Source organism: Myotis davidii, unplaced genomic scaffold (assembly GCF_000327345.1).
Source record: "Myotis davidii unplaced genomic scaffold, ASM32734v1 scaffold161, whole genome shotgun sequence".
NCBI lineage: Eukaryota > Metazoa > Chordata > Mammalia > Chiroptera > Vespertilionidae > Myotis > Myotis davidii.
This window is the reverse complement of record NW_006291567.1, coordinates 843678-863683: the sequence shown is the minus strand read 5'-3', so window position 1 is coordinate 863683 and position 20006 is coordinate 843678. Positions and strand designations below refer to the sequence as shown.

General features: G+C 40.1%; 1 protein-coding gene across 6 annotated transcripts in view; it reads right to left on the bottom strand.

Annotated features, from left to right (window-relative positions):
- SH3KBP1 (SH3-domain kinase binding protein 1) overlaps positions 1-20006 on the bottom strand; it is a 241804-nt gene that overhangs the window by 58672 nt on the left and 163126 nt on the right. For all 6 annotated transcript variants that reach the window (XM_015564877.1, XM_006765116.2, XM_015564876.1 and 3 more), the window contains one exon: positions 5946-6053. In XM_015564877.1, the coding sequence (XP_015420363.1) occupies positions 5946-6053 (108 nt within the window). The remainder of the gene's footprint in view (positions 1-5945; positions 6054-20006) is intronic.

Genomic DNA, 20006 nt, shown 5'->3' with positions numbered 1-20006 from the left:
AGGGATTTCAGAAATGACTCTGCCCCTTGTTTGGCAAGTCTGGCCAGTCCCAAATGAAAGAGCTCATCATCTGGCTCAACCATCCTCCCTGGCAGGAATTTTCATTCACCACTTGGTCTCTTGAGCCAGTCTGCCTTCAACACTCTGGCCCCAAATATTTTGGGGGACTTTTGTTAGAGGAATGTGATAAGGTTCTGCAAGTAAATTTTAGCTTGATGTGGGGTCTTGGGAAGTCCGTCTCCAGGCATTTGGCTAAGTTCTCTGGAGGTGTCTGTGTTTGAGGCTGGAGAGGGTGATACAAATGGATAGTTCCTGACCAGGGTATCCCTCATGGAAGTTTCTCCTCTGCCCTTTTCTCCCCGTTCCTGGTGGATTGACAATACATTTGAGGTGTGCAGCTGGGGCAATACTCGGGATTACATTGTTTATAACTGACCCTCTGCACCCTACAGAGTCCCCAGCACAGGAGATCCTTGGGAGCTACCACAGAACCTGCTCTTGGCGGGATCTCTCTCGAGTTTCCTCTCCTTAGCCTCTAGCCTGGTGGCCTATATCTATTGTCACCCGCTTAGCTGGGCACATCCAGATTGCTGGCCTATAGGGTAGTCACCCAAGCTTTGGTATTCAGCTTCTCCCTAAGATACTCTCACAGTTCAACCCTTGGCTCACTCCTTTGCTCCATCTACCCTACCCTGAAAATGATGCCTTAACTCCATGCTCAGACCTCATGTCTGGATGGAAGGACCTGGACCCCCCTTTGTCTGGGAAGAGAAATCTGACAAGGATCTCTGCTTCCCACTTCCTCTTCTTTCTTACTAGTATAGGAGAGAGTAGCAAGGAGTAGAAGAGAGACAGTGGAAGGGAAGTTACACCTTGTCACGAAATGATCAAAGGACAAAGGATTCCTGATTGCAACCATGTACCATGCATGCTGCTATGGACTGAATGCTTGTCTACTGAATAAATTCAAAATTCATATGTTGAAACCTAATCCTCAATGTGCTCATGTGTAGAGTAGCTCATTCCAGTGGAGACCTCATAAATGCGACTGGTGCCCTTATAAAAGAGACCCCAGAGAACTCCTTTAACTCTTCTACCATGTAAGGATACAGTGAGAGGATACCTGTCTATGAACCAGGAAGTGGGCCTGCACCAGATGCCAAATCTGCTAGCACCTTAATCTTGGACTTCCCAGCTTTCAGACTGTGAGAAATAAATTTATGTTGTTTATAAACCATTGAGTCTATGGTATTCTGTTATAGCAGCCCAAATGGACTAAGATACATGAAGGAGAAGCTCAGGGCATCGGCTCTGCTTTCAAGGAGAATATAGTTCAGATGGAGTGATGACAGAGTATAGTGAATGAGGGGCTCAACTGGGAGAGAATAGGATATAAGTACAAATGGAGAAGACAGAAGGAGCACCATCCAGGCCACTTCAGGGAAGCTTAGTTAGGGCTCTGTCATTAGGCCATGCTTAGGTGACATTAATGCCTTGACAATCCCCACCTCTGGGCTGATGTTCTGTTCCTGTTGCAATTTGTAAGCTGGCAGTCTGCTCCTGAGTAAGTCTTTGTGAGTTGGCAAATGTGAGCATGCATCAGTCACGGACATGTTTAAAAATCTTTGAATGTGGGTTTCTGTGTCCCTAGGGCTAAGAGGCAGACCCTCCTGCCCTGTTGAACATTAACTAAGGAAACTATGGGAACCTGAGCAACACTCAGTTCCTGACATGGCACAAACTCAGAAGAGCCATCCATGTTAGAACTATAACATCCTCTGGTGATTTTCAGTTTCTCTTAAAAGGACTGAGGCCTGAGACTTTCTTAAAACACTATCTTTCAGAAACATTTTTCTTTCAGAGAACCTCTTCTAATTCAATGACAGTGTGAAGTTGTTTCTGCTGTTCTTGAGAGCCCATGGTCCCCGTTTTCCTTTAGTAATAATGACAGAGCACTGCTTCATTAGAGCTCTTGGAACATTGAATCTTTCCATTCTGATATTCAATTTTACTGTCAAGGCTCAAAATAAACAGACAGCCATTGAATTTAGGTTCTCTGGTAAATAGCCTACATAATCACTCTAAAATATGTACCAACAGATCAGCGGCTGCACCAACAGATCAGCGGCTGCTCTCCGGGAATATCTTGAGGAAAAGCCCCATAGTGTCACTCTCTGAAAGGAAGACTGTCAAGAATTCCAAAAGGCCTGTGGCAACCACTCCAGCAGAAAGTATACTAGCCTTGTGGGGATGCTTCAGTGATGCCTACTGATTCAAGAGGTCTGCTGTTGAATAAATGCTGTTTGCTGCTGTCTACCCTAATCATCACAGATCATCTTCTTTTCTGGGTGAATGACTACAACCCCAGCCACTGGCAAGACAAGATCACATCTGCTAAAACTAGTGGCAGAATGGTGTTTCAGATTCTGTCGTTCACATAGTGCCTTTGTGTTAATGATTCTAACCATCTTTACATAGTTGACTCAGCAAACAGCAGCCTCATCTCCAGTCACGTCGTCATCACGAACTCACCAATACTCTGGGTGCAGCAATAAAGGCTGGTATAACAACCAATGCCAAGCTGGTTGGCTGGTTTTATAGGCCAGAAAGGATGAAAAAGGATGCGATACTTTGAATTTTCTAAAAGCTAAATGTCACATTATACAATCACTTCTCAGCTGTAGGTGTTGCTTTGTCTGACAGATATGGCTATTGTTTCTCTAAAATTGAGTGTTCTGCTTCTTAGGGACAAGATTAAAAGATATATCAAAGAGCTTTTGGCTGCTTGTCTCAGGTTGGAGAGATGCCCATGGGGTTCCAAAAAGTATGCATGCCTCAACAACCAAGCCAAGATGAGTCTACTCATCACTGACAACTTCACTTTTTCAGTGGAAATCTTCCCTTAATACCTTATATAACAAAGCAGGGCTTTTAGAAAAGTATACCATGGAGCCTCTCTCACCTGAGTGAATTTATTGCTCCACTAAAATATGACTGGGAACTAGAAGGCAGGGTGCCATCATGTAGGCAACCAGAGGCTTTTCCCATTTGTTAAAAGAATGATCCAGACTTTATCTTAGCCTTCAAAATTATATTACCTCAATCAGAACCAGGAAGGTGGCAAATGTCAAATAGAACATCATACTTGCTCATTCCTTAGCCAAAGAGAGAAGAGTCACCATGAAGGTATTGGCATTTAAATGCTTCAGAGTGTGACCACCTTATATTAGGCTTGCAAAGATCAGTTGCCCTAGTCGTTTGGCTCAGTGGATAGAGTGTTGGCCTGCAGATTGAAGGGTCATGGGTTTGATTCAGATAAAGGGCACGTACCTCAGTTGCAGGCTCAATCCCCAGTCCTGGGCATGTGGGGGAGGCAACCAATTGATGTGTATCTCTCATATTGATGTTTCTCTCTCTCTGTATCACTCCCCCCTCTCTCCCTCTCTTTCCAAATATCAATGGAAAAATATCCTCGGGGGAGGCTTAAAAAAAAAAGATAGGTGATAAGGGTGAGACATGCAGTCTACAAGACCCTCTTGCCTCTACTCCCTAGGAGAGGCCCACATCAGTGTCCTTTTAGAAAAATGTGACATGTTTCTACAACTCTGAATAGAAGACCTACTGCTCAATTCTAAGTGTACAAGGGCATCAACCATGTATACTCTTTACTTCCCATCAGCCAGCACGGAGGCCAGCCCAGAGAAGGAACCCAACAAATACAGAGTGAATAAATGAACATAAAATATAATTGTCATAAAGCAGATCCTGAAAAATATAAGAAATAACATGAAGATTATGTCATTCGTGCTCACTTGTCTCTACAAATATATTTTATAAAGCACTGTATTTCTTTTTAAAGACTATAAAAGTTCTTAGATTCATTGGGATTCCCATAGAAGTTCACTAAGATACCAACAATAATTCTGTGTTGACTTGACCAGCTGAAGTAAAAAGAACCAGAGTCAGATTTCTATCATTAATGCACAGTTTTAGCTGGAGCCTTCCCACATTTGTAGTAATAATAATTACAAAGACTTGGAATAGTTCACATGTATGGGACATTTACCAAGTACCAGGTGCTATGCTAAGGAATTTATATGCATCATCTCAGATAATCTTTTCAAGAGTTCAACAGGGAAGGTACAATTTTTCTCTCAACTGAGGCTTAGAACTATTCAGTAAGTTGACCTTGATCTGAACAAGTAAGTGACAGAGCCAGGATTCAAACCCATGTCTATCAGATGTTACAGTCTAGAGCAGGGGTGGGCAAACTTTTTGACTCGAGGGCCACAATGGGTTCTTAAACTGGACCGGAGGGCTGGAACAAAAGCATGGATGGAGTGTTTGTGTGAATTAATATAAATTCAAAGTAAACATCATTACATAAAAGGGTACGGTCTTTTTTTTATTTTTTATTTTTATTCATTTCAAACGGGCCGGATCCGGCCCGCGGGCCGTAGTTTGCCCACGGCTGGTCTAGAGTCACAACCACTATACTCTATAAATGTTTGCCAAACTTCATTTCTGTGCCTTATTGTTTCAAAACATTTACTATCTAGTTGTGACTAAGTGTTAGCATCTGTTTTTGTCAGGGATGATTCTGTCAACTGATACCCACCACTGTGATCAACTGTCATCAGTAAAAAAGGCTCAAGTGAGTTTGCTTAATGGAAAATTTCTTTACAGAATGGTGAGCTCTTCCTTGTTCTGTGAATTTATCCCTCTTCTAAAATATGATTGGGAACTAGAAAGTAGGGCGGTTATCACTTAAACAGATACCTGCTCCTATACCAGCACTTCCAACACTAATTTGCAAACAGGTCACCTAAGGATCTTGTTAAAATGCAGGTTCTGATGTACCAGGTCTAGGGTGTAGTCTGAGTATAAAAAGCTACTGGTAATGCTGATCAAGTGTGGTCCATGGACCAGCAATAAGTATCAAGGATTTAGAAAACACTAGAAAGCAGAATCTAGATTCTCTGGACCCCAAACTTAATTCCAAGAGAGAATAATAGGTGTGGAATAGAACATCCTTCAGCTAAACCGTAAAAGAAAGTAAGCTAGAAAAAGCCTAAAGGGTGTGGCCCTAGGCTTCAAACCAATCTAACAATCTGCAGGGCATAATCTCGGTGGGCATTGACACCATCTAGCTTATTGAACAATTATATCCATTCATATAAGCTGCACCTATACCATCAATGCTGTTTAGTATCCTTGGTAATGAATCCTCCAGAACTGTAGCTATCCTTTTCAAACCTCAGCTCCATGGGAATCGTGATGGGTCAAGTCAAGTTCATGGTCCAGTAACAGAGCCTTCAGGGGCATGAAGAGGGGCCTCGGCCAAGAATAAGTCATGTGAAAGCCTGAGCAAAGAGCCCTGAGGTACAGAACAGGATGAGTAAGACCAAATCGCTGACCCCTTATAATGTAAAGTGCTTCTAACTTTTTAATATTTCTTGTTACATGGTCAGCAGAGAAACAATACACCTGAAGTGAGGCAAGCAAAGATGGACTGGCTCGTTTAAACAACAGCATCATATAACAGGACTCCACAAAGAAATAAACCACAGATCAGAGCTGTGTATATATATATATATATATAGATGTGTGTGTATACATGTCCATATATGTGCATATATACACACATAGTATAAGATTAGCAGGCCTTACTCTGCAGCCTTAGTTTCACAATGTGTTTTTCAGCCACTTCCACAATATTAGCCACTTCACCACCCTCAAGGACCTGCTACATGAACACTGGCAGTCCACTTACCAAATGGAGCCCCCAAGGGTTCTTGACATTTATTTGGGTGCTTAAATGTGCAGGTATTATACCCAGTGCTTTACATACATTATATTATTTATTCATGCAACAAGCCTTTAATAGTGATCACTGTTTCCAGCCAACAGATGAGGAAACCGAGATCAAAGCCACAAAGACTTACATTCCCCTCCTTTTCAAAGTCAGGTGGAAGCAACTTCACGAAGTTATCAGGGAACACTCCTCGTCTGCCGTTGAGCTCTCCTTCCCACCAGCCTACATCGATGCAATCCTAGGAAACAGAAGAGCAGAGAATGAGAAATGGGGAAGCATGCTCCAGACAGATCTGACATCCCTTTTAGAGAGAACAGAGGCCCTTTCCTTGAGGCCACTATCTATGCAACAATGGTTACTAAGACAAAGTCAGCGCAAACCCCAAAGTCAGATGGGAGAACAAAAGCTTAAGTGTGCTAGAGCTTCTGGATGGGACTCAAAACCCACTGCTGCTTTTAGATGCCCTGAATCAAAAAAATCTTTTTTGCCCCTTTAAATATTTTGGAAGATATGGGTTTTCTTCATTTTAATTTTACTGAAATAAAAATATTTCAGTAACTGCAAACATGCTTTAGAAAACATCACATGCACAAAGATCCTCTTTGATTAGCTGGTCGCAAAGTGTGTCGAAATTAAAGAGGGCTTTCCGACAGGCAGCCAAGCATAAGAAAAATTATACTTTCCACAAGCTCATTAATGTACTGCTGTCCTTCACCTCCTCCTTTCTATGTTGATGAGACACAATTGTCAACATGAAAAGCCTTTCTTCCACCTTACAGAATTCATTGTTTGCTTACTAAATTAATGAGTAAATATATTTATCTTCCAGATCAAACCTGCTTCCCCTTGAGTAATCCCTATTCTATTCATTCACTTGTCAAACACTTATTGAGTGCCTACTCTGTGCCAGGTGCTAGGGAGAGAACAAGAGCCAGCCTTTGCCAAACTTCTATCCTGAGCCTAATGGCCTCATGGTTCTCCTTATGCCACAGAATCACTTCTATTTTCCTCCATATCCAATTGGTTGGACATCTGATTTGTTCTAGTTTTATAACCTATCTCACATTTGTCTTCTGGGTCCAATTCCACTTCTACCATTTCAATCCAAGGCTCACCTGGCCTGCTGTAAATCTCCTCACTTGGGCATTTCTTTCTGCCCTGTGTACATATAATACACACACCGCTGTCAAGCGTGCATCCTTCAGGAAAAATCTGATCCTCAGACTGTATCAACAACTTCCAGCTAAAGTCCAAAATGAATAAAGGCTTTCAAAAAAAATACTAGGAACATGGAGGACTTTTAAAGTTACATCTGAAGCAGCAAATGCTCAAGAAAGTGAGGAAATCATGCTCAGGGCTCATGGAGAGACCTACTCATGGTCCTCCACAATACCAGGGCCAGGAGGGCTCAGGTGGCAGATGTGCAGCTGGCCTAGGACTTGACTGCCAGGCCCTGGAGGTCCATGGCTTATGTAATTCACTTGTGCCTTGCTAGATCATACATTCCAGCAAGGTGAGGAACACATGTCACTTTTCATCATTATACCCCCAGTCCATTTCATAATGCCAGATAGAATAAATATTTGTGGGATCAATGAAGACTCTTTATAATCCTGAGTTCTCCTGCTGTTTAATACTTGGATTGCTGCAGGACAAGATAGCCTCTGCATAACTTAACTTATGATGATTCTGCACAAGTTAACATAAGGCCCACCTCAGGTGAGAAGTGATCACCAGCATCCCTTCTCCCAGTGTCTTCTGTTACAAGGGTAAACTGAACTTTCAGAAGAGAATATGGGTTTTAGAAATGGGTCCTTAATCACAGACCAAATACCAGTCCCAACCAAGACCACAAAAGAGACACTTGAAGCAATCAAGTTCAGATTTACCCAGAACAATACAAGATTCAAAAGACTTCCAACATGAGAGCATGCTTATCTTCCTTGGAAAATGACAATGAGAAGTCCAGGTAAGTATTCTGGCCCTGACTTCATCACATTCCCTAAACCCATGGTCGGCAAACTGCGGCTTGCAAGCCACATGCGGCTCTTTGGCCCCTTGAGTGTGGCTCTTCCACAAAATACCACATGCAGGCGCGAAGGAAAGTGCGACTGAAACTTTGTGGCCCATGCGCAGAAGTTGGTTTTTGGCCTGGGAGAGTCTATTTTGAAGAAGTACTGTTGATATTTGACTCTGAGTTTGCCGACCACTGCCCTAAATGATTTAGCATCAGTCCCCAAAGAAGGGATTCATGAACAGGGGTGGTGGTGACAGGATGTGATGATGGCTTCTGAGGCTCTTCTAACCCTGAGATGTTATGTCATGAACAATATCAGAAAAGTTTATGGGGTTGGAATTTGTTTACAGTTAAGTGTTAGAAATTGTTTTAGTTATTAGGATCTGCTTCTGAGGAAATGCCTGGCACATTTTTTCCTCCTCTTTCTCTGGACAAGTCCGTCTCATCTTCAAAACCCACTTGAAACTGACCTTTAGGAAGGTGACTATGATGAGTGCTTTATCTTTTCTCTAACACTCTATTTTAATTTGCACTTCATGATATTCAATTCAACAGATAGCTATTAAATGCAAAATATGCTTAGGTTGCTCTGTAGGCACTGAACATTAAACATGCAGAGAACATTAAACCCAGAGAGTTTAGAGATTTACATGAAAGACAGACACACAATATTATACAAGGTCCTTTTTGGTAAACCGGTATTAACCAAGAGATCTGGTACCAAAGAGTAGAGAATCATTAATAGCTTTTCAAAAAATCTTAAATCTTTTCGTGTGTGAAGGGTTTGCTTATGTGAGGACTGGACTTCCCTTCACAATCATTTCTGATCATTTGATAAGAGAATTATGCCCACAAAAGTCACTCAAATACTTATGAGAGAGAATCATTGATAAGCTGCCTCCTACTGGGGATCCAGCACATAACCCAGGTATGTGCCCTGACTGGGAAGCGAACCATGACCTCCTGGTTTATAGGTCAACACTCAACCACTGAGCACACCAGCTAGACTGCTACATTTCTTTTTAAAGGTGATTTGACTTTGGGTGGGTAAACACACAATGTAATATACAGATAATGTATCATAGAATTGTATACTTGAAGCCTATATAAATGAAACCCCAATATATTTACTTTTTTAAAAAGGCTTTTTTTCAAACTTTCTGAATGGTGCAAATCCATGCTTTGCCTTAGCCTTATGCAAGCAGTAACCCAAGAACCACTGTAATGAAGCCTTTTGCTTTGTATGTGAGAGAAAATAATGAAATTGTAATAAGCAAAAGCATATTCAGAATAACTTTAGTACTGATGCATGCCTACAGGGGAAAACAGTACATCTCACATTATAGTTATTATATCTCCCATCAATGGTGAATGGCTCATCTATACTTTGCTTTTTAGAGAAAACACTAACAGTCCTAATTATTGTGTAATTCAAGGTAAGAGAGGGAAAGAACAAGACAGAACACAATCTACTTGTTCTGATTAGTATAAGAACAAATACAAGGCTCGTGGATGAGATAAGTACGTTAAAAAAAAGAAAAGTGAATGGTTGAGTATCGACCTATGAAGCAGGAGGTCATGGTTCAATTCCAGATTCGTGTATATGCCCAGTTGCAGTCTCGATCCCCAGTGTGGGGCATGCAGGAGGCAGCCGATGAATGATTCTCTCTCATCATTAATGTTTCTATTTCTCTCTCCCTCTCCCTTCCTCTCTGAAATCAATAAAAATATATTTTTAAAAAAGAAAATTTCCAATGTGACTTAGAATACAAAGAAAAGTGAAAATGCAGGACAGAAAGCAGCTGCAGGTCAAGGTGCCAGGAGTGAGATGGAGACTTACAGAGAACCAAGGCATTATTTTTCTAGCAAAAGAAGCTAATTTAAAGGAAACAGAAACAATTTTGATAGCAAAATGAGAAGTGAAAATAAGTCCCCCTCAACAAACCAGACAAAACAACTAGCCTTTGATGGCAGAGATGAAGAGAGAATTATTAGTACAAGGGCTGTGCTTCCCGTAATGTAAAAGAACAGCAAATTCAATTTATTTACTGAGGACGTGAAATATGCAGGACAGGAGAGGAATCCAAGGGTAAAAAAAAAAATTATTGTATCCTCATGGGACTTCCAAGCTCAGAGCCTAGTGGAAGATGCAGACACAGTGAATCAATATGGCACAGAAACACCAACAAGAGTGCTAGGCTGGATTTCAAAACAAGTGGGGCCCTGAGAAGATGGGCAGCCTGGAAGGAAAGAATGAGGGCAAGAACTGAGATGATGAGAAGGGTCAAGGGCAAGATCACCAAGTGTGAGAAAAGGGAAGACAGTGGGAATTGGGTCACAGAACAAAATATTCAAGAATTGGTGCTTAGAGTTCTGGCTGGTGTGGCTCAGTGGCTTGTCATCCCATGCACCAAAAAAGTCACTGGTTTGATTCCTGGTCAGGGCACATGCCCAGGTCGCAGGCTTGATCTCTAGTAGGGGGCGTGTAGGAGGCAGCCAATCAATTATTCTCTCTCATCGTTGATGTTTCTATCTCTCATTCATGGAGAAAGTGAGTGTTGTATAATTTTGGTGTGGCTGTTAAGTGAGTCGTGGAGTGCCCAGAGGGGGTCTCACACCCTCAGCATCCCACCAGCAACACGGAAAGCGATGTTTAATATTTACTAATGAACGCCTTCTGCATGGAGCTTCAGGGGGGCTGTTGAGAGAAAGCTCCATGGAAGCCAGAACCCAGGAGCACTCAGCTCTGCCTTTGCTTGTTAACATCTCCCCAAGAGATGCAATTATTCTGCTTGGCTGGGATTTCTACTCAGAATTTCAAGCATCCCCATAAGTTGGTTAGTAAAGCGGCTCGTCAGTACACAGTTTATGAGGTAACAGGGAGAAAAAGAAAGCTATGGTCTATCTCAGTGTCAGCAAAAATGCCTGGCAGACCACAATTAATGAGGGAAGCCGAGGAGACAGTCCCAGGGATAAGCCCACTCAAGAATGTGTTACAGTCCAAATGTCAACATCCTTGGATCATGGAGGCTTAGGCAGTCATTAACTGTTTTGTGAAACTGGCAAGTTACGACCTCAAAGCGTTCATCTACTTGTAAAAAAAAAAAATCCTGACTTTTTGTTGGGCAATAACAGACAAGTTTTGCTACAAGTTTTGCTACAGTAGTTTCCAATTTTTTGATTTTACAATAGGAATAACAAAGGAATAACAGGTGAAGGGCATAGCCATGATCATTATGAAGGTCAAAGGTTAGCATATTGTAAAACTGGTAACAAAAGAAATCAATGAGTAACACACAAAAATCATTAATCAAGCTTTCCTTTGGCCAATATTAACTGAAAAATGTACTGATGTGTAAAAACTGTACAAATGATCCCTGACTTTTGATGATTCAACTTAAGAATTTTTTACTTTACAATGGTGCAAAACCAATATGCATTCAGTAGAATACATACTTGAAATTTTGACCTTTTCCCAGGCTAGCGATATGTGGTATGATACTCTCTCATGATGCTGGGCTGCAGTAGAGCTGCAGCTCCCAGTCAGCCATGTGATCATGAGGATGAATAACCAATACTGTACAATGTAGTCATTGTGTTAGGTGATTTTTCCCAAATGTAGAGTAATATAATTGTTCTGAGCATGGATAAGGTAGGCTAAGCTAAGCTATGATGTTCCATAGGTTAGGTATATTAAATGCATTTTCAACTTAAGACATTTTTAAGTCATAATGGTTTTATCAGGATATAATTTCATAAGTCGAGGATCATTTGTATTCAGAAATGCCCTCATGTCTTTTATAAGCTACTCATATTATCCCTTGCATTTTCCTGCTTCTTCATACATCTAATAATTAGTTATTGTATAATCTTTAACAACTATAGTTAATAATAGTATGCTATATTGTTGATAGACTGGATTTTAGTGCCTTCCTTGCAAGAGTGTTGAGTTTTGTTATGGTGGGCAAGTTACTTGCAGATAAGTTCACTTATCAAGGCTTGGTTTTAGACTTTTTTAGGATAGGTCTAGTGGAGTGCTATTCCTATGGCTTCCCTTTCTTGGTTCCCAATTGAATACCAGGCATTTTCAGCAAGGTTTTCCTATCCTGCTTGGACAGAACTCCAATCTCTCCCATCACTGGTGATGTCCAAGATAGCCACTCACATCACAGCTCACCCCCAATCACTGAACTTATTTTCTGCCAGGCCTGGTGGAGTCTTGCTCTATTGGTATGTAGCTTAACATTTGGTCAAAGATTCAAAGGACAACTATAAACAGACGTCTGGAGTTCTTTCTGTGTACAGCTTGCTACTTTGCAATTCCCACCCTGAAAATTCCAGGTACCTTCGTAGCCCTGAATTACAATTTATTTCCTCTATCCACTTTGTCTTCTGCTCTCTGTTTGGGCTCTACTGCTCTGTGCTACAAATTTAAAAGTACCCCCAGGCAAAAAACAAGGTTGACATGGAGCTCACTTTATGCTTCTCCACTCTCAAGGATCACATCCCTGTACTGAGTATTGTCCAATGCCTAAAAACAAATGCTTGATGTATTTTGTCCAATTTTAAAGTTGTCCATGGCAGGCAGGTAAGTCTAATAAACTTTACTCCATCATAGCCATAACCAGAAGTTATGGTTTCACTTAAAAAATTGTTTCTTTAATTAGAATGAATTTATTTTGTTCTAGATATAATAGGACTTTAAACTCTATCTTTAAAAGTCTGAGCTATTTCAAGGTCTAATTCCCAAAAGATGTCCTAGAGAAAGAATTTCTGAAATGAAGATACATGCAGAGGTTTTTAATTATCCTGGAGTTTCCTTTACTAGTCATACGTACCCTTCTCTAACAAGGAAGGTGAACAATTCCCTAAGGAAAGTAGTCATTGTTAAACATCTTTATATGGAAAAGTTAAATACGTACAATAAATCAGTGCCTCCCAATCCTTTTTAGATAATGGCACACATATAAAATGATAATATTTTGATGACATACTGCTGAAGGCCAAACACTGTTAGAGGTCATCAGCCCAGAGGGAGAGTCCAACCACCTAAGGCCCTTCCCATCCACCCTGAAGAGCTGAGGGGATCACTGTCCTACACTCCTATAACCCACTCCTAGCACATGGGTTAGGAAATGCTACAGGAGTAACCTTGGAGTCCAAATGTCACTAACGAAGAAATAAGGGGGGAAAAACCCTGAAACCAAATCTCAGGCCCCAGAAAGAGAACAGAGCTTTCTTCCACAGGTGTTAGGAGAGGCAGACAGGCAGGAATCAGGAAGGCCTCAATGGATTTTAAAGACCACACAGACCAGATGTTTCAAAAGGCCTCAGTGCTCATACTGTTTCCTGCTCAAAAAAAGATGCTTCTATCTGGAGCCTCTTCAGAGAACAGCACCCAACAGATATTGCCATATTAGCTCAACTCCAAGTTCACCATTCATATTGGGCATCTCCTGGAATTGTGGGACATGGCCATATAGTTTGTAGACAACAATAGATAAGAATGCTTACTCATTTCATTATCTCATTTGCAGCTTAAACAATCTTAAGTCTCAGGAAATGTTTTTGCTTCTAGACTTTTTATAATAATAGAATGAAAGACTTTCTACCCCCATTAAATCACTTCAAAAATTAGTAAGCATGAGAAAAGGAAGTGTTTGTAGAGAGGGCCTTTCCTGTGTATTTATAATCTGGCTTAAGCATGACAAGAGACAATAACATCTGAGAGCATGGAAACAAATCATACACAAAATGCAAATCATTAAGGCAGCACTTTTACATTTTTGTCCATTTAAACATAATCAATTATATGAAGTTATGGAACAATGTTTTCAGAGAAACTTCTCATTTTTTACTTGTTAGGTTATTTACATTCAGGTGACAACTTAATGTTAAATTTTAAAAGCTATTAGTAATGGCACCTTCAGCTCACAGTTTACCTCTCAAGGATGTACATCCTATGGCAAATTTTCATTTTCATTTATGTTTAGAGAATTGTATTGATACTGCATCCAAATACATGTTTTTCTTCCATTAAAGGGATAGTAGATATAATAAAAAAATTATTTTGCTTCATTGACAAAGACACTGGAAATTATAAAGCATCTTTCATTATTTTTAACAGACTTTCTTGGCCCCTGCACCACCTCTAAGAGACACAAAAAAAGTAGTGAGGGTGAGGGTAAGGGGAGTACAGTGGGACCTTGACTTACGAGTTTAATTCGTTCGAGACCGAGCTCATTAAGGAGCTCGTTAACTCAAATTACTCAAACAACTCAATGCAAAAAATTGGCCGAGAGACAGCTGGTATCTCAAAAAACTCGTTAGTCGGGACACTCGTAAGTCAAGGCGCCACTGTATCTTCATTTAACAGGTAAGCACAGCAAAGGAATAACAGGTGAAGGGCATAGTCATGGTCATTATGAAGGTCAAAACATCCAAGCTGCAGCTGCTATTGGTAAATTCCTAAATTACTACCTTCTATCTCTATTCTTTACCAGACAAATCTATATTTAAATGTTTCTATTACAAAAACTTACTCCCTGGCATAAAAATTTGTTTAGAGTCTTTTTCTCTATACTCAGCAAATTTAATTTCTAGACTGGTGCAGTTAAAAAAAAAATACAATCCCCAGGTTAAATCCAGGCCCTCAGGCTGCTCAACAGGGTCCAGGCCTGACTGATGAAGCATAGCTGCATTTGTTTGCTATCTGGTGAGAGAAGGGGCACAGGGGCAAGGGGTAGGGGGGCAGGAAAAGGTGCTGATATGGGAGATTCATGGTCTCATATTCCACAGGAAATTCCCAGGAAGGCTCAGAACAAAACCAAGGTCCTTGAAATTCATGCAATTACATGTCAGGCAATTATTTACTAAACACTAGTGCTCAGATGGCCTTGTAAGAAAAACAGACCGATCAACATTAAGTATCTCTGCAGAGCAAAAGTCCTTAATTTTGCCAAAATCCAAATTAGTAGTATTTTCTTTCATAGGTTGTGCTTCTGGTGTCATGTTTAACAACTCTCTCCTCCTATGTGTTCATAAATAACTGTCTATGTCACCGGTTCTCAACCTGTGGGTCGCGACCCCTTTGGGGGTCGAACGACCCTTTCACAGGAGTCGCCTAAGACCATGAGAAAACACATATATAATTACATATTGCTTTTGTGATTAATCACTATGCTTTAATTATGTTCAATTTGTAACAATGAAAATACATCCTGCATATCATATATTTACATTATGATTCATAACAGCAGCAAAATTACAGATATGAAGTAGCAATGAAAATAATTTTATGGTTGGGGGTCACCACAACATGAGGAACTGTATTAAAGGGTCACTGCATTGGGAAGGTTGAGAACCACTGTTCTATGTTATGTTTTACATGTAGATCTATGGTTCATTTTGCATTAAAGTTTGTATCATGTGTTAGGTTTAGGTAAGGGTTCACTTTTTTTTTTTTTTGCCTATGGATACCCAATTGCACCAAAACCAATTTTTGAAAAGGTTATCCTTTCTTTCCTGTTTTCTTTGCACCTTTGTTGAAAATCTATTGGCTGCATTTCTATGGGTCTGTTTCTAGACATTCTATTTCAGGGGCCAGCAAGGTAAAGACCTTGGGCCAAATCTGGCCTGCTATCTATTTCTGTACAGCCTACAAGCTAAGAATAGTTTTTACATTTTTAAATGGTTATGAAAAATCAAAAGAATAATATCTCAAGAAATGTGAAAATTATACTAAATTCAAATCTGAATGTCTATAAATAAAGTTTTATTGGAACTCAGCCATGTCCATTCATTTACATTTATAACTGCTTTTGCATAGTTGCAACAAACTGTATGACCCATGAAGCCTAAAATATTTACTCTCTGGCTCTTTACAGAAAAGGTTTGCCAAGCCCTGGTCTAGGATATGAGGATTATTATGCAACATCCATGCAAGACCTCAGAGGCTCTCTGAATGCCACTATAAAAAAATACTGTAAGGACAGAAGCTTTAAATAGAACCTCTGAAAGCCCTAAGGACGGCAGAAAAGGAATGCATTTAATAGCCAACTGCCCTTTCCAACTAGGGCTACAATATAAAAGCCTTAAGTAAAACTATTCTTAAAAGGATGAATTTCACTGTACTATACAGTTAACTATAAAACAGGGGAAGTTTAAGTCTAAAGGGTATTTATTTTTAATGGCATTTTTTCTTAAATGTCTCCATGAATCATAAATTATGAAAAAATATTTCAAATGTGAAAGATGATAGTTTAATCCGGCAGCGGTTCTCAACCTGTGGGTCGCGACCATCAGAAAACACATATAGCATATCAGATATTTACATTATGATTCATAACAGTAGCAAAATTACAGTTATGAAGTAGCAATGAAAATAATTTTATGGTTGTGGGTCAGCACAACATGAGGAACTGTATTAAAGGGCCGCGGCATTAGGAAGGTTGAGAACCACTGGATGTCATGAATATAAGGTATTTTTATAAAAATCTATTGGAAATTTTCAAGTTGAGTAATCAATTTTTTAAAAGTATGGACACCAGGGGATGGGAAGAGATTAACCAAAGAACATATATACATAACCCATGGACACAGACAATAGTGTGGTGAAGGTCTAGGTTGGGATGGAGGTTGGGTAGAGGGAGCAGAAAGAGGGAAAATGCGAGACATCTATAATACTGTCAACAATAAAAAAAGGAAAGAAAAAATGTGAATACCTATCAAATTAGCAGAGATTAGAAAAAATGACAATATACAGGGATGACAAGGACAGGAGAATATAACTGCATATACTTCTGTGGGGAGACTAAATTGTCACAATCGTTCATAACATCACTTAAATGCCTTTAAAAAGCACTGGGGCAGCATTACATTTAGCAACTTATCATCAGAAAATAATAACTGCTAACAATTAGACAGCAGTTGCTATGAGACAGGCATTCTAAGTGCTTTATCTACTTTAACTTGTTTAATCTTTACAACACCGGGAGGTAGGTACTGTCATCATCCCCATTTCACAGATGTGAAAACTGAGGCACTGAGAGATTGAGCAACTTGCTCAACGTTACACAAGTAATAGAAGTTGGCAAAAATAATTAACATGCACGAGGATTTATAAACAAGATGGTGACTAGATGCAACATTGTCTAAAATAGGAAAAAAACAGAAAGAGGCTAAATATAAGAGGATTGTACTATTTCATATGTTAGGACGCTAATGAAGCATTTAACCATGTGGCCAAACATAAGCATGATATATTTTGGAGAAAGAGGGTTAATAAATAGTGTATGATATGATCATATTTTATTTTGAAGTGGGTGGTGTGTGTGTGTGTGTGTGTGTGTGTGTAAAAAGTCTGGAAGAATATAGCTTGAATATTTAGAGAGGTATCTGAAGGTGGTGAGGTCACAGGTGACTTAGACTTTTCTCTTTCTCTGTATTTATCTGTTTTGTTCTAATTTTTTCTTCAAGAGTAAGTATTATTTTTATAATTTTAAAGTATTACTTAAAAGTGCATCCCACGCCACTTGCCATCTCAGAAACTGTATTTTAATAAAATGCAAATATGAATGTAAAAACTTTGAGACACTTTATTAAATTACTTTAATCCTAATAGAAGTTAAATAATGAAGAGGAAGTTCAGAGAAAGTACTGGCCTTAATTTCAGGACAGTTCAAGTACTAAGAGAGAACTTCCAGTCACTGAACATTTGTCTGTTCTTCTTCCTACAATAATTTATCATAGCAATAATTATCAGTTGACTTTTACATTTCTCAAGCCACACTATCTCATTTAATCCTCACAACAGCCCCCTCAGAGTAATACAAATAGAAAGGCTAGAAATAGAAAAGGGAAAAAAAGAAAGCTTCTCTAATTTTGTATGGCACCTGCAGATTTTTCTGTGTGTGGCAGGAAAAAAGATGCTGTTACAAGGCTTACTGATGTCCTGCCACTAAAGCACAGCACTCTGGAGAGAGATGACAATTAGGATGAACAAACACAGGGTCCCTTTTGACAGCTTTATATAATTTGTGGTGGCTCATGAAACTGGGAATTTGCAGCAACTGTAACTCATCTATCTGAAAAATCTATAATCATCACCATCGAAATTTGGGGCTGGCACTGTTTTTACTGTCTACTGGTAAATTAAAAAGAAGTTTTCTCCTATCTCAAGTCCTACATTTCCCATCCTCACCTAATTTAAAACCATGTGTTTGGGAGGATACACAAGCTTATTGAGGAAGTATTGATCAAATACACTATGGTGTGAGGATTCTTCTCAATCGTTCCACTGGCCTGGTGACTTGAAAGAGGAAGACAAAACAGCAAACTGTATTCCTTGGGATTGCTAATGCTCTAAGAGGAGATATGCTGTGACTTCTGTCTTGAGAAAGGACATATGCAGTCTAACAAGATAGACCATATTGTAAGAAATACATCCTATGACATAAATGACTCATTTGCTGAACACTGATATTTTTCAAGTGTGTATAAACCCAAATGACCCCAGACCTATGCTTCACTTATTCATTCCCTCATAAAACATATCCTTCTCATGGGTCTGTCAGGGTGTCATCATTTGCAGGGTGGTACCTGTTAATTTACTCCTCCACCCTTGAAACCACATTTAATTCCAGCATTTGAGCTCTGCTAAAAGCTTGGGCAGTTGAGAGAGAAAGGGTCAAGGCTAGCAATCTATTTAGCTGATCGGCTCTCTTATACAAAGCTGAGAGTCTTTCTTGAGATTCCTAAAGACACCTCTCTTTGAAGAAACATTCTTACTTCTTGTGGGGTGGGAAGCAAAAAAGTCTGAAAACATTTTTCTCATGAATAAATGTTTCAATAAATGAATGATGAATAGGTGGGAGGTAGGAGGGGAAAACATTAGAACAAACAATGGAACATATAATCACAGAATAACTTAGGAAGGAGCTTAGGATTCCTGCCTTTAAAAAAATGGTTAAAGCAAGCAGAAAACTCAGTGGCACATGGGCTCAGAAGAAAAGAGGAAGGCAAACTACACTGGGCATGGGAAGAAAGCAGAAGAAAGAAATAGAATGAGAGGGTTTCAGGCATAAAAAGAACCAACATTAGCCCTGAGCTGAGCTCAACATTTCCTCTGCACTGACTATCATCTCATTTATGTAGTGGTGACAATGGAATCAGAAAGTCATGGATGATCCTGACCCTAAGAGATCAGAAATGTGGACACCAAAATGCAAGCATCAGAAACAAATGGATGGGGTAATAGCATGGCGATACTGTTTTCCTGATAAAATAGTGTTAATGTCATTAATTTAGAAAGAAAATCCCACAGGCCCTTGCCCTAGATATTTAGCAACAATGGGTGACTCAATGAGTACACAAGTCGCCTCAGGAGTGACTGAGCCTTTCCTACCACAAGCATCTGACTGCCCATCTCCCCTTCTTCCCCCAGAAGTTTGGACAGTACCGCCCCGCCCTGCCCAGTTCCAAGTTCCAAGTTCAGGGTCAGGAGACACCTTTGCCCTGGCTCTGTCACTGACTTGCTGTGAGAACCTTGGGAAAGTCACTTTCACATCTGGGCCTCTGTTTCTCCTTTGTAATCTGGACAGAACACCCATGATGACACCTAACTCCCAGAGCTGCTGTGAGGCTGAGCTGGGCAGAAACTCAGGAGGGAAAAGGAGTGGTGATGAAGGGTCCTGGTCTTTTGCTGCCAGTGGCCCAGAGGGTCCTGCACTGGGAACTTGCAGTCGTGCAGGTAGATTGAGCCATTGATATTTTTTAAAATATTTTTAATTGGTTTCAGAGAGGATGGGAGAGGGAGAAAAGAGATAGAAACATTGATGACAGAAAAACCATTGACGCTCAACCCTGAGTCATACCGCTGGGCAGATTGAGCCATTATTAAGTTAAATGCTCAACTGCTGTCTGGGAAAGAAGGGAGGAAAACACATTGAGGTAGACATAGAGGAAGGAGGGGTAATTAGTACTCAGTCCTAACTCTGCCCTCACCACAGGGCTAACTCCAAACATTTGGACTCCCTGGTTTTATACATTCCTAGGCAAAGGTGAAACTCCCAGTTTGTTTTTTGTGTGGCAGTTCCCTTATACTTCTACTTGTTTATAATCCTCAGAGTTCCCTCTTTCTTTGGGGTGCATCTATGACCCCAAGCATCAACACTC